We start from the raw sequence: 23,950 nt of genomic DNA on the forward strand, positions 1-23,950 counted from the left end.
AAGAGAGACGGGGTCTTTGTTAGACCCTGTTGGAAGTAGAAGTGTGGTTTGAATCAGGGATAATCCTGTTACGGAGACGGGAGGGAGCCCCCAACCTGGATCTGTCTGTCTCACAATAGACTTGCACACACATGCGTGCACAATGGTTAAACCACGCTACAGAAATCTCCCCATCTCCTGTTTAGGTGTACTCCTTCTCCCTCACACACATGCACGCACACACACACACACACACACACACACACACACACACACACACACACACACACAAAAGACTGCTTGGATTTCAAAGAGAAGGAGAGAGTGTGTGTGTGTGTGTGTGTGTGTGTGTGTAAGGGGGTTAGCCTTTAATGACTTTATCAGGAGAGAAAAGTGAAGCTGGGTTCTGTGGGTATATATGAGGGCTTTAAAGAGAGACCACGGTAAGTGAAAACCTCCTGTATGATCTTCTGACCTCACACACACACGAGCTGGGCGATATGGACAAAAATCCATATCGCGATAAACTGCCTGAATTGATGTGATAAACCAGTTGTTTTTTTTAAAGATATTTTAAACTACTACTACTAGTTTGATGGTTGTAGCCATAAATTGTCCCATTAACAATCACACATATTAGCAAATGTATTTCATTTCACATGTCACATTTCTCTTGTATAGGCTATTTATCGTGGCTACTCAATGAACAATATCAGCAAAATGCCTGCGATAAGTGATCCATTTGGTCAGTGTCGATAATTTCTGGTTTATCATCCCAGATCTAACACACATGAACACACATACACACACACACATACAGTGGGGAGAACAAGTATTTGATACACTGCCGATTTTGCAGGTTTTCCTACTTACAAAGCATGTAGAGGTCTGTAATTTTTATCATATGTACACTTCAACTGTGAGAGACGGAATCTAAAACAAAAATCCAGAAAATCACATTGTATGATTTTTAAGTAAATAATTTGCATTTTATTGTATGACATAAGTATTTGATCACCTACCAACCAGTAAGAATTCCGGCTCTCACAGACCTGTTAGTTTTTCTTTAAGAAGCCCTCCTGTTCTCCACTCATTACCTGTATTAACTGCACCTGTTTGAACTCGTTACCTGTATAAAAGACACCTGTCCACACACTCAATCAAACAGACTCCAACCTCTCCACAATGGCCAAGACCAGAGAGCTGTGTAAGGACATCAGGGATAAAATTGTAGACCTGCACAAGGCTGAGATGGGCTACAAGACAATAGGCAAGCAGCTTGGTGAGAAGGCAACAACTGCTGGCGCAATTATTAGAAAAGTTCAAGATGACGGTCAATCATCCTCGGTCTGGGGCTCCATGCAAGAACTCACCTCGTGGGGCATCAATGATCATGAGGAAGGTGAGGGATCAGCCCAGAACTACACGGCAGGACCTGGTCAATGACCTGAAGAGAGCTGGGACCACAGTCTCAAAGAAAACCATTAGTAACACACTACGCCGCCATGGATTAAAATCCTGCAGCTCATGCAAGGTCCCCCTGCTCAAGCCAGAGCATGTCCAGGCCCGTCTGAAGTTTGCCAATGACCATCTGAATGATCCAGAAGAGGAATGGGAGGTCATGTGGTCTGATGAGACAAAAATAGAGCTTTTTGGTCTAAACTCCACTCGCCGTGTTTGGAGGAAGAAGAAGGATGAGTACAACCCCAAGAACACCTTCCCAACCGTGAAGCATGGGGGTGGAAACATCATTCTTTGGGGATGCTTTTCTGCAAAGGGGACAGGACGACTGCACCGTATTAAGGGGAGGATGGATGGGGCCATGTATCGTGAGATCTTGGCCAACAACTTCCTTCCCTCAGTAAGAGCATTGAAGATGGGTCGTGGCTGGGTCTTCCAGAATGACAATGACCCAAAACACACAGCCAGGGCAACTAAGGAGTGGCTCCGTAAGAAGCATCTCAAGGTCCTGGAGTGGCCTAGCCAGTCTCCAGACCTGAACCTAATAGAAAATCTTTGGAGGGAGCTGAACGTCCGTATTGCCCAGCGACAACCCCGAAACCTGAAGGATCTGGAGAAGGTCTGTATGGATGAGTGGGCCAAAATCCCTGCTGCAGTGTGTGCAAACCTGGTCAAGACCTACAGGAAACGTATGATCTCTGTAATTGCAAACAAAGGTTTCTGTACCAAATATTAAGTTCTGCTTTTCTGATGTATCAAATACTTATGTCATGCAATAAAATGCAAATTAATTACTTAAAAATCATACAATGTGATTTTCTGGATTTTTGTTTTAGATTCCGTCTCTCACAGTTGAAGTGTACCTATGACAAAAATTACAGACCTCTACATGCTTTGTAAGTAGGAAAACATGCAAAATCGGCAGTGTATCAAAAACTTGTTCTCCCCACTGTACATACACACACATTCATACACACACACCGCCAGCAGCTGTAGTTTTTATGGTGCTAGCGGAAGGCTATGAGTAAAGGTTGGTTTTAATGGTAGACTGGTGAGGATCAGGTTAAAGCTATGGGTCCACCTCTGACAGGTTAAAACATGAAGGGAAGGGTGTGTGTGGGGGCGTGTGGCGGACCAGCTGTGTCCTTTGATTACATGATTAAAACCATGATCTCCTCTCTCCGGCCCCTGCACCTTTCGAACACACACACAAACATACACGCTCACACAAATATGAGTATTCTGCATATTAAAAGGGACATTTCTCAAATGTTCAACTTCATATTCATGATCTCCAGCACCATCCCAATACCAACAAATGTGAAAATAGCACGTTTCTATGTTTTGTAGTAAAAAATATAGGAATTAGTAAGCAATGCCTACTCATAATTGGTTAAAATTACATGATGTACACGGATGATGTCATTGGAAACATTTATCTTCCTCTATCTTTTTTTCTACAAAACATAGAAATGTGCCTTTTTTTACATATGTTGATGTTTGGGTGGTGCTGGAGATGATGAATATGAAGATAAAAAATTGTGACATTTCCCTTTAAATCAAATCAAATCAAATCAAATGTCCCTTTAACTTGTTTGTGAATATATGCATGTTTTACCACTGGCTCTCTGGGTTTCACATGAGTTGATATATCCTATTCTTGAGCTCCAACAGCAGCCCATTCTGATTCTAAATCCAAGACTTCCTCTTCAGAGTCAGAGAGAGTTGTGTATCAGAGCCTGGAGATACTAGGTACAGTTTACCCTGTTTGTTATTGAATCTTCAATGGGTCAGGTTTCACTCTGCATTTAGGCCAGGTAAAGAGAGAGGTTCGTAAACACTGGCTGAGTCATGAGTCAAACACACACACGCACACACACACACACACACACACACCCACACACACACACACACACACACACAAAGCACTAGTAAAGTCATGTGGGTGGACAGGGAGAATCAGGTCACGCTTCCTGGTTCTGAGGCCACATAGTCATACCTGTGTCAGGCAACACACGTGTAAAAATCCAACATACCACACCTCACATTCCAGCTACATGCAAATACTCCACTACACTGTTAGGTGTGTATGCAGACATGTAGAACCAGCACAATGTGTCTATAGATGTGTAAATAGATTCCCACCAGTGGAGGCTGCTGAGGGGAGGACGGCTCATAATAATGTCTGGAACGGAGCAAATGGGATGGCATCAAACACATGGAAACCATGTGTTGGATGTATTTGATACCATTCCACTCATTCCACTAACCATGTAAACCAGAGAGAGAGAGAGAGAGAGAGAGAGAGAGAGAGAGAGAGAGTGGAGAGCAGAGAGCAGAGAGGAACACACACACACAGATGGAGAAAATAAAATACTTACCTTCCAGAGTAGCTGACACTCTCTCTCTTCCAGGGCTTTCTTGTGTCTGAGGATGATGTTCTTCACCTCTGTCTGAACCACCTTGGCCTTGATCTCAACCTGCTCCACTATGGCCTGGGCTTTCTCCATACTCAGCTAGAACACAGGAACACGATATTACATGGTTAGAAATAATACACACCACCACCTTGGTCTTGATCTCTAGCTGCTCTGCTATGACCTGGGCAATACAATAAATAACAGGTTAGAGATTTGACAAAACACCACCTGCACGTTCTCCATACTCAGCTATAACAGGGGAACATGATAGTACAGGGTCAAACTGACCGGGGTTAGAAATATCATACAAGACCACTGGACTTTCTCCATTCTCAGATGAACAAGAACTAACAAGGTTAGAAATACCACACTTCTCCATATACTCAGCTACAGTAGATGTAATAGAATATAACAGGGGGTTTGAACAATCACACACCACCTCCTGGTTGGTCCATAGTCAACTCCACACAGGAATATCAACTATATCATGCAGGAAACAGGAAGTGGCCAGGAAATATGACTTAAAGGTGCAATCCGCAGTTAAAACAATAACAAAGCATTCGGTAAAAAGCTGAGGGATAGGGCTGGAGAAATGTAAACACTCTCAAAAGTATAGACAGAGCTGTAGAGAAAAGGACTGACCATCCATGGAATCAAAAGTATAGATTTAACCATGTTTTGAGGCTATACAGTGTTTGTTTACATTTACTTTGTTTACAAACAGTGGAGTAAAACAAGCTTATATTTTGGGTTCTGATGGTGTATGACAGTTGAACTAAGCTCATGAGGCATTTATTTATAAGTTATATTTTTCAAGAATCAATGTGTACAAAAATGGATGTAGCAACTGCAGTGCCCCTTTAAAGACACTCTATAACACATCATCACCCTCTCATGTGACCAGACACCTGCTCTGTTATGACATACTAAAATTCAGAAAGTAGACAGGACACAGGATATCTGGGGGTCAGGAATAGCACATAACCTCACACAACACAATGACACTACATCCCTCCTAACATAGGTGGTAGTTCCCAACTCCTCACTTCGCAGATCTTACTCAACATGAGCAGTGGCCTTTGAAGTCAATGAGTGTGAGTAGGAAGATAAGCGACAGTAGAGGGAGTAGTGTCACTTTGGGATCATAGCTTTCACCTGGATTCACCTGGTCAGTCTATGTCATGGAAAGAGCAGGTGTCCTTAATGTTTTGTATAATATTTGTCATTTATGTCTCTCTCTCCCTCCCTCCATTTCTTTTCCCCCTCTCCTTACTCTTCCCCCTCTGTTTATCACTCTTTTCCTCCACTCTCTCTCTTTATCAGTCTGTACCTCTCCCTCCTTCATTTTGGGGGTCAGGGGTGAGTTGGACCTCACACTGCCAGGGGGAGGGGCTCCTTTGTGACATCACCTGGAGTGGGGTGTCAAAGGTCACTTAAATCCCCCTGAGGTCATTGACCCCTGACCCATGGCTAAAGACCCACACCCTGGGGAACAAAGCCTGACAGCAGGGTCCTTTCTTCTCCCGCTGGCCGTTTGGGACGGGCAGCTAAAGGGTCAGCTATATCAGGACCCCTGGAGACAACAGCAGGAAGGGAGGAGGGGAATGGCTTTATCAATACTGACAGAGAAAGAGAAAGAGAGGGAGAGGGGGGAAGAGAGAGGGGCGAAAGAGAGAGCAAGAGAGTAATAGGAGAGAGAGAGAGAGATTTGGGACTAATTGTAAGCTCAAATGTGTAACACAAATGACATTGAATGAATGAACTAGGAGATACAGTATGTGGTCCTAGTCCTGTGTGGCTCAGTTGGTAAAGCATGGCACTTAACACCAGGGTTGTGGGTTCGATTCCCATGGGGGTCCAGTATGCAAATGTATGCACTCACTACTGTAAGTCGCTCTGGATAAGAGTGTCTTCTAAATGACTAAAAGTTATTTTTTCAAATGTATGTTTTAACTGTTAAGCGTCCATATGGCTGATCATGGTAAATGTGTCCGCTTGGGACACAGGAGGTAAAATTGACCAATCAGAAGCAGCGTAAGGCAGCTCCGGCCAACCAGCAGGTCACAAGTTCAGGGTCGGAGGTCTGAGGAGATAATGGATGTGGAGTGGGCAGAAATATTCTGGTACAGAGGTGGTGTGTTTATGTGTGTGTGTGCCTGTCCGAGGTCTGTATCAGGATATAGAGAGAGGGACTAGTTGTAGAGTGATGATAATGTGGACTCCTCTTATGACGTACATAACATAACCTTGGCTTGGCTTGCTGGACTAGATAGTGTTTCAGGGTTACGCTGAGTCCTGACCAGGTTAAAGCCAGGTGTACACTACACGATGTTGGTCCCGATTTAGTTTTTGAGATTGGAGACAAAATCCCCATGTCATTGCCTACTCGGGCGAGCGGCCGTCACCGACGCTCGTTTAATGAGACGCAATCTGTGGGCTACAGATCTCGTCTTTGAGCAGTCCCAGACGTCCCAATATTTTCAAACATGTTTGATTTTATCGGCACAAAATCTGCAATACTCTTGTAGCGTGAGATGTGCAAAGACACGTCTTGAGAACGGTAATCAGACATAGCCAATGAGAGCTTGCCAGAGAAGCCAGTGAGATGATGACATTGTTTTGCATCACCCAGAATGTGTAGACTCTCGAGCAGGAGCGATGACTACTACGAGTATGCGTTTGTACTTGCCAAAGCCAATGTGTCAAATCGTTCTGAAGTCCACAAGCAATGTTATTCAATTCAAAATGTTGGCTAGATATTTCAACTCTGTATGGCAAGCGTGAATGTCTGACTGAAAATATTTCTGAGGCTGCTTTGAGCCACAGCTTGTTGTAGCTACGTTAAATCTAATCACATCATCACATCATTGTTTTAACGAGACAGCATGGTATGGAGAATCCTCACGACCAAGTGAAGGATCTTGTAGTGAGTGACCACCGTCTGTGCCACATTGTTTAGTGTGCGCACCACTATGTTGGCAAGACAAAAAAAAAACTACAGGAAAGATGGTCGTTTAATGTGAGAGGCTCAGCAATTTTAGGATTTTGAGAGTTGTCTACTGTACACCCGGCTTTACACACACCTTCCAGGGTCGAGGTTCACAACATTGACCAACCTTCAAGGGAGGTTACATAACATCTCACAACTCCTGGTAACTCTGGTTTCCAGAAAGTACTATAACAAAGCATCCCATTCAGCAACATACCCATCTGTTTCAAAACCATTCTCAACTGTTCAGAGGGAGTGAACATAACTCTGCAGTCTCCAGTAGACATTCAGAGAATGTGTGTCAGTCAGAGTGATTACATCAGTAACTGTTTTTAACAGTTAACCCTTTGGTACTATTAGGCGAACCTACTCTCAAAATCCATTACTAATAACACAACACTGTACAACAATAAAGGCAACGTTTCTTAAAGGAAATATTTCCTAAACCCATAGAATGAATAGAATACTATTTATGTGTAAAAGTTTTGCTCGATCTAATATCTATATCTTTTTAATTATTATGTGTGTATTGTATATTTTGTTTATTTTATTATTGCTAGATATTAGTGCGTTGTTGGAGTTGGAAACACAAGCATTTCGCTGCACCTGCGATAACATCTGCAAATCTATGTATGTACGCAACCAATAGAATTTGATTCGGTTTTTCTCAGTCTCAGTGCCAGCTGCTTGTCAGTGAACACGTGTCTGTGTGGGAGGACATGGGTATCAACACCATGGCTGAATAGATATTATCTAGCATTATCAGTAACACCCATCTTCTCCCCTACTCCTCCTCTTCTCTCCCTTCCTCCGTCTTACCCGTCTCCCCTTTATTCATCCCCTCTCTTCCCCTCCCCTCGTCCTGCTTTAACTTCCCCTCTTCTCTCTCCCCCTGTCTCACCTCCTCCCCCTCACCTCCTCTCTTTCACATGCGTAACTTGGGTAAATGCCATTCTCTGCCGACCCCCAGCCCTACCCCCTACACCCGTCACCCCAGGCGACCCAACCCCTCCCAGGGCCAGCTGGCTACATCTAACCCCATGCTACAGTGAGGTCTAGAGAGGAGTGTGTGGGTGATATGCAGAATATCCCACATTTCTAAACTGGTGCTGGGACAAAAACAACCCTGCACATTGACTCGGTACCAGTACCCCCTGTATATAGCCTCATTATTGTGTTACTTTTACATTTTTTGTCATTTAGCAGACGCTCTTATCCAGAGCAACTTACAGTTAGCAAGTGCATACATTTTCATACTGGCCCCCTGTGGGAATCGAACCCACAACCCTGGCGTTGCAAACACCATGCTCTACCAACTGAGCTACACGGGACTGTGTATTTTCTTAACTCTTATTTTCTTAAAACTGCATTGTTGGTTAAGGACTTGTAAGTAAGCATTTCACGGTAAGGTCTACTACACCTGTTGTATTCGGCGCATGTGACAAATAAAATGTGATTTGATAGATTTGATTTGACACACACACAGACAGACACTCACCTGTACAGCCTGTCTTCCTTGCTGTGCATCGGCCAGTAGCTGGATGGTGATGGCTCTGGAGTCCTGGACAGCGTCCTGTAGATAGACGAAGCTGTGGCCCATGTGTCTGCCCACACTACACTCCCTACAGATAGGCACCGAGCACGTCTCACAGAAAAACAGAAACACCTTAACGAGAGCGGGAGAGAGAGAGAGTTCATTAAATCATGCTATCAAAACATTATCAAATATATAATATATAGTTTTCTAATGGGTTAAGTGCTTTAATATGTTAAGTATTAATTGTCATGGAAGAGTGTATGAGACCAGAAACCATTGGGAGATTGTTTTTTTATTGACTATGAGGTGTGTTGACATGTAAATGCTGCAGTGCCTGTTTGATTGAACACAACCCCTGGTCCTCCTCAGGCTCAGAGGGCTGACAGTGAGATGAGACAGGGCTATATGGGGCTTTATGGATCAATACACCAATAAGAGGGCTTAGTACACACACACCGCACACATACACACACGTACACACATATAAGCTTACATTGGGTTTCGAGAAACTGACTCACTAAGTGAAACCTTCCAAAAAGATCATCATCAACTGATCATAACAAAATGCATTGATAAATCTGTAATTTCAACACATTGAAATAAATACAAAATAAATAAAAAGGTTTTAATTCTGACTCATTGATAGTCACACGTAACCATTAGAATGACCTAAATCTCCTATACACTGTGATTGGTTACAAAAGACTCATTAAATATGCGCTGAGCGACAAATCCTGGAGCGACAGGGATCAATGTTGTCCAATGTGAGTAGAGCGGAGGGGGGTGGGAACAGCAATCAATCCATCAATAATGGCTCCGGTCCCAGGGGAGGCATGATATAATGACTCACACACACCCTCCTTTACTTTATGCTACTCCCTTCCTGTTCTCCTCTCCTCGATCCCTCTCTTCTCCTCCTCCAGCCCCCCCCCCCCCTTCAACCGCTCCAAAATTCCAAGGGGAGGGCAGAACAAAAGGATGGAATGCAGCTGATTATAGATGGAGGGGTGAGGGTCAGACAGGAGAGAAAGTCTTCAATCTCCAACCAATGAGCTGAATCATCTTGATCATTAGATCCTAAAACGCATCTGCTCTTCACTCTTCTTATCATGTTGTTTTTCTTTCACTTTTTTCAAAGACCTCCGATAGATTGGACTAACCAAAAAAACTACTTTGATATCTCAATATGAAGGAGGAAAAACCAACATAATAATTGAGCATTCAGCATTCCTTTACTTACATTGATCATTAGACACAACAACAAAAAAGTTTTGCTTTTCTGAGAAGAGACAGAAACTGGCTAAAGGATTTTGACCATTGTTGTGTCAAGCATGGTTGCGATGTTGAGATGAGATCCCTTTACCTACAAAAGAGAGACTTATAGAGAGAACAGTGTTGTCATGTTTTCACTGTAGCTAGACTACATGGCCAGTTGTATAAAGACACTTACTATAGGGACTTCACCACCACTATCATGTCAGCTGCAACAATGAGTCACACACGGCTGGGGTTTCTTGTGGATTACATAACACCTGGAATGGATTTAATATTATTGACTGACCCACACAGGATCTACTAGCAATTCCCCAGATTCATAGCCTCCAAGAATACATCACACACACACACTATCCTTGTGGGGACCAAAAAATGTACCCACTTGACCGAATTTTCCTTGTTTTACTATCCTTGTCAGCACTTCTGGTACATTTGAGTCATTTAGCAGACGTTCTTATCCAGAGCGACTTACAGTTAGTGAGTGCATACATTTCCATTTTCATACTGGCCCCCCGTGGGAAACGAACCCACAACCCTGGCATTGCAAGCACCATGCTCTACCAACTGAGCTACAGGGGACAAGGATAGTTAAACAAACACACACAAATTCTCTAGGCATTCCATGAGCCTGAGTGACAACACAACACACACACGCGTTGAGAACAACTAACACACACACGCGTTGAGAACAACTAACACACACACGCGTTGAGAACAACTAACACACACACGCGTTGAGAACAACTAACACACACACACGCGTTGAGAACAACTAACACACAGAAAGCACATGACACAGAAACATGAAAAACAAGATATGTTTCAGAGAAAAGCTGACATCATAGGTGTGCTACCAAGTTAACGGGGGTTGTAAATTCTACACAGAACATTCTAGAACCAGAGGAGGCCTTTAGAGACAAATCATTCACAGAGTCATGCACACTCACCACCCCAATCTACTCCTGATCACAACCACTGTCCTTCTGTATAGCCATTGTAACTGTTTTATGCAGGCTTTATAACTGTTTATGACCCCTCTAAGCAGGCTGTGTGACCCTCGACCATAAAGTCATAAAGCCAAGACCAGGCTCTATTCTCTGCTCCCTGTGTTCAGCTCTCAGGTCCCAATAAAGCATTACCATTTTAAAAGAAAGAAAAGGTCCTATGGGAAAAGGAAAACCTAGTCAGTTGCACAACTGAATGCATTCAACCAAACTGTGTCTTCCACATCTAACTCAGAGAGGTGCGGGGGGCTGCCTTAAATCAACATCCATGGCGCCTGGGGAGCAGTTGTTGTTGGGGGTTAACCGCCTTGCTCAAGGGTAGAAGGGCATTTTTCACACCTTGCTGGCTCAGGGATTCAAACCAGCAACCTTTCGGTTACTGGCCCAACACTCTAAACTGCTAGGCTATCTGCCTCCCCTATGGTGTGCGATGATACAACTGCTAATGACAGGAGAGAATGACACATATTTGACCTTCTATGTATGCCTGCATGTCACACATACACTCACCCACGTAAGCGGGCACATTACACATAAACCCACGTAAATACACACACACACACACACACACCAGAGGCAGGAAAACATGAAAGGTGTGTGAAATGGGTTGTGGACTGGGAAGCCTGGGGGCCTTCTGGGAAGGGGATGGATGTCACACACGCTCGCTCATATACACACACATTCATAAAAACCCTTTCAGTGAAGCAGAGCTACAGGGAAGTGAGTTATTGTATTTCATTAGTGCACCGGACATGCCCCCCCCCACACACACACATAAACCTCCTTGTTTCAAATTAGAATAATAACAGTAACATAAAGCTAAACAATTTACATGGTGGCTAATGGCTATCTCTGGTATACAAAGCTAAATTTTACCATGGTGGCTAGCTGTCTGGTTTGCTATAAGGTTAGCATGGTTGCTAGCTCTCTGGTAAAGAAAGCTAATGAGTTAGCAGTATGGTGGCTATTACCGCTCTGGTTTATAAAACAAAAAGGTTAGCAAGCATGGTGGCTAGCTCTCTGGTAAACAAATATAAAGGTTAGCAATAGCATTGTAGTGGTAGTTAGGACCGGAGTTCACATTCCTTGTAGCCAAAGGGATACGGGGGAGGGGGTTGAATAGCCAGTAACATCACACCATGGTGTCAGAAACTCTACCTGCCTTGGAGAAACACTGTAAAAATACATTTTTGTAGAACAGCCATGACTGCTTCACATTATCCCTTTCATACACAGACCAAAATGCCACTAATTTACCATGCCTGCTTTTTTGTATATCTGAAAGAGGTATGTGGTAAAAAAACAAAAAAAAAAACAGGGTAATTTAAAACCCCACTAAAGACCTAGTCATGATTCCTGCATTTTCACAGACCCTGTAACCAAAATACAGGCATTGGGTCTGTGTGAATGGTTCTCTGCTTTTTAGCAGGTCAATTCATTTATACTTCTATTGTTTAACACCTCCCTAATTTGAAATGCAAAACAGCCCCCATGGTTTAACAACACCCCCCACCCCCCATAAAAGGGGTGTACCTGCAAGAAAGTGATAAATAAAAAAGTATACCAGTTTCATTTAAAAACCAAAGGATTGACAGCCGTCCCATATAGATTGCAAAATAGATTTTGACGTACCGATTCCATGGCAAATTGTTTATGAACTGATACGCAAAACGACGCCGGATTCAAAACTTAGAATTTTTCAATTTAAATTATTGTACAAAATTCTTGCTACCAATATAATGTTATTTATATGGGGAATACAATCTTCCCAGCTCTGCAGATTTTGCTGCGAAGAGACAGAATCATTAGATCATTTGTTTTGGTACTGTCCATTTGTAGCTTGTTTTGGGTCACAGGTCCAGGAATGGCTGAAGGATTGCAATATTTACCTGGAGCTAACCCTGCAGATAGCACTACTGGGTGATCTGAAACGTATTAGTCAATCGATCAATAATATAATAATACTTTTAGCAAAAACAATTATTTTCAATTTACAATCTGTAGAAACAATGAGAACAGAAGGGTTCAGAACTTTTGTGAAACATCACAGTACAGTTGAAAAATATATGGCAAATAGAAATCCAATATGGATGGTGTTAAGAGATAGATGGGAGGGGTTGAATGGAGCTGAAGGTTGGGACTAATAACAACTAATAACAACTAACAACAACAAAATAACTAATGAAAAACATACTGTGTCCATAATAAGTATATAGGTTATAGGTTGAGAACTTTTGTGAAAGAGCACAGTTTGAAAGATATGACAACACATTTAAACTCAGTTTTTTTCACAATTCCTGACATTTAATCCTAGTAAGAATTCCCTGTCTTAGGTCAGTTAGGATCACCACTTTATTTTAAGAATGTGAAATGTCAGAATAATAGTAGAGAGAATCAGCTTTTATTTCTTTCATCACATTCCCAGTGGGTCAGAAGTTTACATACACTCAATTAGTATTTGGTAGCATTGCCTTTAAATTGTTTAACTTGAGTCAAACGTGTTGGGTGGCCTTCCACAAGCTTCCCACAATAAGTTGGGTGAATTTTGGCCCATTCCTCCTGACAGAGCTGCTGTAACTGAGTCAGGTTTGTAGGCCTCCTTGCTCGCACACGCTTTTTCAGTTCTGCCCACAAATTGCCTATAGGATTGAGGTCAGGGCTTTGTGATGGCCACTCCAATACCTTGACTTTGTTGTCCTTAAGCCATTTTGCCACAACTTTGGAAGTATGCTTGGGGTCATTGTCCATTTGGAGACCCATATGCGACCAAGCTTTAACTTCCTGACTGATGTCTTGAGATGTTGCTTAAAGATTTCCACATAATTTTCCTTCCTCATGATGCCATCTATTTTGTGAAGTGCACCAGTCCCTCCTGCAGCAAACCACCCCCACAGCATGATGCTGCCACCCCCGTGCTTCACGTTTGGGATGGTGTTCTTCGGCTTGCAAGCACCCCCTTTTTCCTCCAAACATAACAATGGTCATTATGGCCAAACAGTTCTACTTTTGTTTCATCAGACCAGAGGACATTTCTCAAAAAGTACGATCTTTGTCCCCATGTGCAGTTGCAAACCGTAGTCTGGCTTTTTTATGGCGGTTTTGGAGCAGTGGCTTCTTCCTTGCTGAGCGGCCTTTCAGGTTATGTCGATATAGGACTCGATTTACTGTGGATATAGATACTTTTGTACCTGTTTCCTCCAGCATCTTCACAAGGTCCTTTGCTGTTGTTCTGGGATTGATTTGCACTTTTCGCACCAAAGTACGTTAATCTCTAGGAGACAGAACGCGTCTCATTCCTGAGTGGTATGATGGCTGCGTGGTCCCATGGTGTTTATACTTGCGTACTATTGTTTGTACAGATGAACGTGGTATCTTCAGGCGTTTGAAAATTGCTCCCAAGGATGAACCAGACTTGTGGAGGTCTACAATTTTTTTCCTGAGGTCTTAGCTGATGTCTTTTGATTTTCCCATGATGTCAAGCAAAGAGGCACTGAGTTTGAAGGTAGGCCTTGAAATACATCCACAGGTACACCTCCAATTGACTCAAATGATGTCAATTAGCCTATCAGAAGCTTCTAAAGCCATGACATCATTTTCTGGAATTTTCCAAGCTGTTTAAAGGCACTGTCAACTTAGTGTATATAAACTTCTGACCCACTGGAATTGTGATACAGTGAATTATAAGTGAAATAATCTGTCTGTAAACAATTGTTGGAAAAATTACTTGTGTCATGCACAAAGTAGATGTCTTAACCGACCTTCTTATTGGTGTCCTATAGTAGTGGTTTCTTTGCAGCAAATCGACCATGAAGGCCTGATTCACACAGTCCCCTCTGAACAGTTGATGTTGAGATATGTCTGTGACTTGAACTCTGTGAAGCATTTATTTGGGCTGCAATTTCTGAGGCTGGTAACTCTAATGAACATATCCTCTGCAGCAGAGGTAACTCTGGGTCTTCCTTTCCTGTGGCAGTCCTCATGAGAGCCAGGTTCATCATAGCACTTGATGGTTTTTGTGACTGCACTTGAAGTAACTTTCAAAGTTCTTGAAATGTTCCATATTGACTGACCTTCATGTCTTAAAATAATGATGGACTGTCGTTTCTCTTTGCTTATATGAGCTGTTCTTGCCATAATATGGACTTGATCTTTTACCAAATAGGGCTATCTTCTGTATCTTGTGTTTGTCACAACACAACTGAGTGGCTCAAACGCATTAAGACGGAAAGAAATTCCACAAATTAACTTTTAAGGCACACCTGTTAATTGAAATGCATTCCAGGTGACTACCTCATGAAGCTGGTTAAGAGAATGCCAAGCGTGTGCAAAGCCGTCATCAAGGGTGGCTATTTGAAGAATCTCAAATATTTGTTTAACACTTTTTTTGTTACTACATGATTCCACGTGTTATTTCATAGTTTTGATGTCTTCACTATTATTCTACAATGTAAAAAATAGTAAAAATAAAGAAAAACTCTTGAATGAGTAGGTGTGTCAAAACTTTTGACTGGTAGTGTACAGTGGGGGAAAAAGTATTTAGTCAGCCACCAATTGTGCAAGTTCTCCCACTTAAAAAGATGAGAGAAGCCTGTAATTTTCATCATAGGTACACGTCAACTATGACAGACATGTATCGTGAGATTTTTAGTGAAAACCTCCTTCCATCAGCAAGGGCATTGAAGATGAAACGTGGCTGGGTCTTTCAGCATGACAATGATCCCAAACACACCGCCCGGGCAACGAAGGAGTGGCTTCGTAAGAAGCATTTCAAGGTCCTGGAGTGGCCTAGCCAGTCTCCAGATCTCAACCCCATAGAAAATCTTTGGAGGGAGTTGAAAGTCTGTGTTGCTCAGCGACAGCCCCAGCCCCAAAACATCACTGCTCTAGAGGAGATCTGCATGGAGGAATGGGCCAAAATATCAGCAACATTGTGTGAAAACCTTGTGAAGACTTACAGAAAACGTTTGACCTGTGTCATTGCCAACAAAGGGTATATAACAAAGTATTGAGAAACTTTTGTTATTGACCAAATACTTATTTTCCACCATAATTTGCAAATAAATTCATTAAAAATCCTACAATGTGATTTTCTGGATTTTTTTTCTCAATTTGTCTGTCATAGTTGACGTGTACCTATGATGAAAATTACAGGCCTCTCTCATCTTTTTAAGTGGGAGAACTTGCACAATTGGTGGCTGACTAAATACTTTTTTCCCCCACTGTATATATATTTGCAGGAAAAAAACATATGGGGAATTGCAGACAATTACATTAATGGAAGTTACAATCTATCTGCAATATTAAAGCTGATCTACCCCATACTTTGTTTTTTTAATAAGGGGCATCATATCAAATCAAATCAAATGTTATTTGTCACATGTGCCGAACAGGTGTAATGCTTACTTACAAGCCCTTAACCAATAATGTAGTTTTAAGAAATTATAGTTAAGAAAATATTTACTAAATAAACGAAAGTAAAAAAGTAAAAGATTAAAGCACTATGGTGTTGAATGCTGAGCTGTAGTCAATGAACAGCATTCTCACATAGGTGTTCCTTTGGTCCAGGTGGAAAAGGGCAGTGTGGAGTGCATTTGAGATTGCGTCATCTGTGGATCTGTTGGGGCGGTATGCGAATTGGAGTGGGTCTAGGGTTTCCGGGATGATGGTGTTGATGTGAGCCATGACCAGCCTATCAAAGCACTTCATGGCTACCAACGATAGTCATTTAGGCAGGTTACCTTCGCTTTCTTGGGCACAGGGACTATGGCGGTCTTTTTTAAACGTGTAGGTATTACAGACTCGGTCTGGGGGAGGTTGAAAATGTCAGTGAAGACATTTGCCAGTTGGTCCGCACATTGCTCTGAGTACACGTCCTGGTAATCCGTCTGGCCCCGCAGCCATGTGAATGTTGTTCTGTTTAAAGGTCTTGCTCACATCGGCTACAGAGAGCGTGATCACACAGTCGCCCGGAACAGCTGGTGCTCTCATGCATGCTTCAGTGTTGCTTACCTCGAAGCGAGCATAAAAAAGGCATTTAGCCCGTATGGTAGGCTCGCGTCACTGGGCAGCTCGCGGCTGGGTTTCCATGGTAGTCTGTAATACTTTGCAAGCCCTGCCACATCCGACGAGCATCAGAGCCGGTGTAGTAGGATTCAATCTTAGTCCTGTATTTACCATTTTGCCTGTTTGATGGTTCGTCTGAGGGCATAGCGTGATTTCTTATAAGCGTCCGGATTAGTGTCCCGCTACTTGAAAGCGGCAGCTCTAGCCTTTAGCTCGGTGCGGTAGTTGCCTGTAATCCATGGCTTCTGGTTCGGATATGTACGTACGGTCACTGTGGGAACGACGTCGTCGATGCACTTATTGATGAAGCCGGTGACTGAGGTGGTATACTCCTCAATGCCATTGGATGAATCCCGGAAAATATTCCAGTCTGTGCTAGCAAAACAGTCCTGTAGCGTAGCATCCGCGTCATCTGACCACCTCCATATTGAGCAAGTCAATGTAAGCAGGAATCAGGAGGATAGAATGATGGTCAGATTTGCCAAATGGAGTGCGAGGGAGAGCTTTGTATGTGTCTCAGTGTGTGGAGTAAAGGTGGTCTAGAGTTTTTTTTCTCCTCTGGTTGCACATGTGACATGCTGGTAGAAATGAGGTAAAACAGATTTAAGTTTGCCTGCATTAAAGCCACTAGGAGCGCCGCTTCTGGATCAGCATTTTCTTGTTTGCTTATGGCCTTATACAACTTGTTGAGTGCAGTCTTAGTGCCAGATTCAGTTTGTGGTGGTAAATAGACGGCTACGCTCTTGGTAGATAGTGTGGTCTACAGCTTATCATGAGGTACTCTACCTCAGGCGAGCAAAACCTCGAGACTACCTTAATATTAGACATCGCGCACCAGCTGTTATTGACAAATAGACACACACTCCCACCCCACGTCTTACCGGACGTAGCTGTTCTGTCCTGCCGATGCACGGAAAACCAAGCCAACTGTATATTATCTGTGTCGTCATTCAGCCACGACTCAGTGAAACATAAGATATTACAGGTTTTAATGTCCCGTTGGTAGGATAGTCTCGAACGGAGCTCATCCAGTTTATTCTCCAGTGACTGCACGTTGGCCAATAGAACGGATGGTAGAGGCGGGTTACCCACTCGCCGACGAATTCTCACAAGGCACCCTGATCTGCGCCCCCTGTATTTCCTCATTTTCTTAATGCGAATGACGGGGATTTGGGCCTTGGCTGGGAGCAACATTATATCCTTCGCGTCAGACTCATTATAGAAAAAATCTTCATCCAGTTCGAGGTGAGTAATCGCTGTTCTGATATCCAGAAGCTCTTTTCGGTCATAAGAGACGGTAGCGTCAACATTATGTACAAAATAAGTTACAAACAATACGTAAACACACACAAAATAGCACAATTGGTTAGGAGTCCTTAAAACGGCAGCCATCCCGTCCGGCGCCATTCTTTTATCATTGCCTTATATTTTTTAGAGGTAGTATACCACATCTTCTGTCTGAAATGGGTAATTGAGTCCTTTTCTCTGAATAACAAATCTGACACAGCCCCAGATACCACAGCTATATCTATACCCTGATTGAAAACAGAGAACTTGTGAAACAAGTGGACCAGTGACTGTAACTGACGGGAGGACACATCATATAAGACGAGCTCTGAATACTACTATTTGTCCACAAGGGCTAAGAATATTTTACATAGAGTATTTCTCTGAATACAGAGTTCACAAGTTCAATTCAAATCAAATCAAATTTTATTTGCCACATGCACCGAATACAACAGGTGTAGACATTACCGTGAAATGCTTACTTACAGCCCTTAACCAACAATGCATGTATTTCTTAATAAAAAAGTACAAATAAAACAACAACAACAAAAAAGTGTTGAGAAAAAAAGAGCAGAAGTAAACTAAAATAACAGTAGGGAGGCGATATACAGGGGGGTACCTGTGCAGAGTCAATGTGCGGGGTCACCGGCTAATTGAGGTAGTTGAGGTAATATGTACATGTGGGTAGAGGTAAAGTGACTATGCGTAAATAATTAACAGAGTAGCAGCAGCGTAAAAAGATGGGGTGGGGTTGCAAATAGTCCGGGTAGCCGTGATTAGCTGTTCAGGAGTCTTATGGCTTGGGGGTAGAAGCTGTTGAGAAACCTTTTGGACCTAGACTTGGCGCTCTGGTACCGCTTGCCGTGCGGTAGCAGAGAGAACAGTCTATGACTAGGGTGGCTGGAGTCTTTGACAATTTTGAGGGCCTTCCTCTGACACCGCCTGGTATAGAGGTCCTGGATGGCAGGAAGCTTGGCCCCAGTGATGTACTGGCCCGTACGCACTAACCTCTGTAGTGTCTTGCGGTCGGAGGCCGAGCAGTTTCCATACCAGGCAGTGATGCAACCAGTCAGGATGTTCTCGATGGTGCAGCTGTAGAACTTTTTGAGGATCTGAGGACCCATGCCAAATCTTTTCAGTCTCCTGAGGGGGAATAGGCTTTGTCGTGCCCTCTTCACGACTGTCTTGATGTGTTTGGACCATTATAGTTCGTTGGTGATGTGGACACCAAGGAACTTCAAGCTCTCAACCTGTTCCACTACAGCCCCGTTGATGAGAATGGGGGCGTGCTCAGTCCTCTTTTTTTCCCCTGTAGTCCACAATCATCTCCTTTGTCTTGGTCACGTTGAGGGAGAGGTTGTTATCCTGGCACCACACGGCCAGGTCTCTGACCTCCTCCCTACAGGCTGTTTCATCGTTGTCGGTGATCAGGCCTACCACTGTTGTGTCGTCGGCAAACTTAAATGATGGTGTTGGAGTCGTGCCTGGCCATGCAGTCATGAGTGAACAGGGAGTACAGGAGGGGACTGAGCACGCACCCCTGAGGGGCCCCCGTGTTGAGGATCAGCGTGGCAGATGTGTTGTTACCTACCCTTACCACCTGGGGGCGGCCCATCAGGAAGTCCAGGATCCAGTTGCAGAGGGAGGTGTTTAGTCCCAGGGTCCTTAGCTTAGTGATGAGCTTTGAGGGCACTATGGTGTTGAACGCTGAGCTGTAGTCAATGAATAGCATTCTCACGTAGGTGTTCCTCTTGTCCAGGTGGGAAAGGGCAGTGTGGAGTGCAATAGAGATTGCATCATCTGTGGATCTGTTGGGGCGGTATGCAAATTGGAGTGGGTCTATGGTTTCTGGGATAATGGGATAATGGTGTTGATGTGAGCCTTGACCAGCGTTTCAAAGCACTTCATGGCTACAGACGTTAGTGCTACGGGTCGGTAGTCATTTAGGCAAGTTATCTTAGTGTCCTTGGGCACGGGGACTATGGTGGTCTGCTTGAAACATGTTGGTATTACAGACTCAGTCAGGGACATGTTGAAAATGTCGGCGAAGACACTTGCCAGTTGGTCAGCACATGCTCGGAGTACACGTCCTGGTAATCCGTCTGGCCCTGAGGACTTGTGAATGTTGACCTGCTTAAAAGTTGGTTGGGGTATGTACGTCTGGTTGGGGTATGTACGTACGGTCACTGTGGGGACGACGTCATCGATGCACTTATTGATGAAGCCAGTGACTGATGTGGTGTACTCCTCAATGCTATCTGAAGAATCCCGGAACATGTTCCAGTCTGTGCTAGCAAAACAGTCCTGTAGCTTAGCATCTGCGTCATCTGACCACTTTTTTATTAACCGAGTCACTGGTGCTTCCTGCTTTAGTTTTTGCTTATAATCAGGTATCAGGAGGATAGAGTTATGGTCAGATTTGCCTAATTGAGGGCGAGGGAGAGCTTTGTATGCGTCTCTGTGTGTGGAGTAAAGGTGGTCTAGAGATTTTTTCCCTCTGGTTGCACATTTAACATGCTTGTAGAAATTAGGTAGAACGGATTTAAGTTTCCCTGCATTAAAGTCCCCGGCCACTAGGAGCGCTGCCTCTGGATGAGCGTTTTCCTGTTTAGTTATGGCCTTATACAGCTCATTGAGTGCAATCTTAATGCCAGCATTGGTTTGTGGTGGTAAATAGACAGCTATGAAAAATATAGATGAAAACTCTCTTGGTAAATAGTGTGGTCTACAGCTCATCATAAGGTACTCTACCTCAGGCGAGCAAAACCTTGAGACTTCCTTAGTATTTGATTTTGTGCACCAGCTGTTATTTCAAATATACACAGACCTATCCTGCCGATGTAGTGTATAGCCCGCTAGCTGTATGTTGTCCATGTCGTCGTTCAGCCACGACTCGGTGAAATATAAGATATTACAGTTTTTTATGTCCTGTTGGTAGGATAAGCGTAATCGTAGGTCATCTAATTTATTTTCCAATGATTGAAGATTGGCTAATAGGATTGATGGAAGAGGCAGTTTACTCGCTCGCCGTCGGATCCTTACGAGGCACCCCGACCTACGTCCACGATATCTCAGTCTCTTTCTCCTGCGAATTACGGGAATTTGGGCCTTGTCGGGTGTCTGTAGGATATCCTTCGCGGTCGCCTCGTTGAAGAAAAAATCTTTGTCCAATACGAGGTGAATAATCGCTGTCCTGATATCCAGAAGCTCTTTTTGGTTATAAGAGACGATGGCAGAAACATTATGTACAGAATAAATGACAAATAACGTGAAAAAACACACATAATAGTACAATTGGTTAGAGGGCTGTAAAATTGGATTTGGATAGAGTTTCTTTCCATTCCTCCCTCTCTGTCTCATACACAGACATGCACGCACACTCCAACGCAAACGTGTACTCTGCCACAAGCTGTAAGGACTTGTTTCTTTGTTAGCATGCCTCAGCCCAGCAGGGTCAACAATAACAAAGATGGACAGAAAGGTATGATGATAACTGTACAGGACTGGACAGATCTCACATTAGTTACAAGGTACAGTTCCTCATATGCCTCCAGATATGGATTGTAGGAGGCATGCAGGGAAAAGGGGAGTGAGGAATAGAGGGAGGAGAGCGAGGAAAGGATGAGGGTATAGAGAGAGGGAGTCTGACTAACTTACAGTGCATTCGGAAAGTATTCAGACCCCTTGACTTTTTCCACATTTGTTATGTTACAGCCTTATTCTAAAATGGATTAAATAAATACAAATCCTCATCAATCTACACACAATACCCCATAATGAAAAAGCAAAAACTGGTTTTTAGAAATGTTTGCAAATGTATTAAAAATAAAAAACTGAAATACCTTATTTACATAAGTATTCAGACCCTTTGCTATGAGACTCGAAATTCAGCACAGGTGCATCCTGTTCCCATTGGTTATCCTTGAGATGTTTCTACAACTTGATTGGAGTCTACCTGTGGTAAATTCAATTGAATGGACATGATTTGGAAAGGCACACACCTGTCTATATAAGGTCCCACAGTTGACAGTGCATGTCAGAGCAAAAACCAAGCCATGAGGTCGAAGGAATTGTACGTAAAGCTCAGAGACAGGATTGTGTCAAGGCACAGATGTGGGGAAGGGTAGCAAAAAATGTCTGCAGCATTGAAGGTCCCCAAGAACACAGTGGCCTCCATCATTCTTAAATGGAAGAAGTTTGGAACCCCCAAGACTCTTCCTAGAGCTGGCCACCCGGCCAAACTGAGCAATTGGGGGAGAAAGGCCTTGGTCAGGGAGGTGACCAAGAACCCGATGGTCACTCTGACAGAGCCAGAGTTCCTCTGTGGAGATGGGAGAAACTTCCCGAAGGACAACCATCTCCGCAGCCCTCCACCAATCAGGCCTTTATGGTAGAGTGGCCACTCCTCAGTAAAAGGCACATGACAGCCCGCTTGGAGTTTACCAAAAGGCAGCTAAAGACTCTCAGACCATGAGAAACAAGATTATCTGGTCTGATGAAACCAAGATTGAACTCTTTGGCCTGAATGACAGGTGTCACATCTGGAGGAAACCTGGCACCATCCCGAAAGGTGAAGCATGGTGGTGGCAGTGTCATGCTGTGAGGATGTTTTTCAGCGGCAGGGACTGGGAGACTAGTCAGGATACAGTCAAGTACAGAGAGATCCTTGATGAGCGCTCAGGACCTCAGACTGGGGCGAAGGTTCACATTCCAACAGCACATAGCCAAGACAACACAGGTGTGGCTTCGGGACAAGTCTCTGAATGTCCTCAATTTTAGAATAAGGCTGTAACGTAACAAAATGTGGAAAAAGTCAAGGGGTCTGAATACTTTCTGAATGCACTGTACCTGCCTCTGGTGTGGCGGTGCACACACACGTGCACACACACACACCATTCTAACACCTTCATTTATTTATTCATGGCTTGATTCCAAATGTATGTTGCTTTTATTGTATATAGGTGTGCCTTCAGCTACAGTGCCTTCAGAAATTATTCACACCTCTTCACTTTTCCATATTTTGTTACATTACAGCATTTTCTAAATTTATTCCTGAATTTAAAATGGATGAAATTGATATTTTGTATTACTGATCTACACACAATATCCCATAAAGTCAAAGTTTTTAGAATTGTTCGCAAATTAATACAAAATGAAAAGATGAAATGTCTTGAGTTTATAATGCATTTACAAATGATTAAATAACAGTTAATAATGTAATTATAACCCCTTTATAAATGGAACCTTATTGTAAAGTGTTACCAATAGTGTTTACCATGATTTTTGAATGACTACCTCATCTCTGTACCTCACACATACAATTATCTATAAGGTCCCCCAGTCGAGCAGTGAATTTCAAACACAGATTCAACCACAAAGGCCAGGGAGGTTTTCAAATGCCTCGCAAAGAAGGGCACCTATTGGTAGATGGGTAAAAAAATACATAACATTGAATATCCATTTGAGCATGGTGACGTTATTAAGATACAGCCGTCCTTCCTAACTCAGTTGGATGGCTTATCAATACACCCAGTCGCTACAAAGATACAGGCGTCCTTCCTAACTCAGTTGCCGGAGCAAAGTTGGGTGTGTGAAAGAGTACTGAAGCAGCTGGTAGGTATTTTGTTTTACTTGTCTGACATGTGTGTGTAGGAGCTGTGTCTGTAAGGTCAAGGGTCAGGCAGATATCCTCCATCACAGTGACACAATGAGACCTGACACACACACACACACATAAACACACATACATACATGCACACACATACATACAGACACACATCATAGGCACAACACACATGCCAGCGTGTCTGCCTAAAGAGAGTGACCCGTACATGGAAGTGTCCTGCTTACACAAGGAAGCTGACACTTCCAAGTCAGTGCATGCCTCGGTGTGCAAAGAGTATCATAGTACACACATATGCACGCAAGAGACGCA

At 43.3% G+C, this 23,950-nt stretch overlaps 1 protein-coding gene across 1 annotated transcript in view; it reads right to left on the reverse strand.

Moving 5' to 3' along the window:
- Nucleotides 1-23,950, reverse strand: part of LOC311114653 (E3 ubiquitin-protein ligase TRIM71-like) — a gene marked incomplete at both ends in the record, with an annotated part of 37,767 nt that overhangs the window by 6,942 nt on the left and 6,875 nt on the right. Inside the window, 2 exons of the mRNA XM_084157219.1 lie at nt 3,822-3,956; nt 8,348-8,515. Of these exons, the coding sequence (XP_084013345.1) occupies nt 3,822-3,956; nt 8,348-8,515 (303 nt within the window). The remainder of the gene's footprint in view (nt 1-3,821; nt 3,957-8,347; nt 8,516-23,950) is intronic.

Source organism: Coregonus lavaretus (assembly GCF_964263955.1).
Source record: "Coregonus lavaretus genome assembly, chromosome: 3".
Taxonomy (NCBI): domain Eukaryota; kingdom Metazoa; phylum Chordata; class Actinopteri; order Salmoniformes; family Salmonidae; genus Coregonus; species Coregonus lavaretus.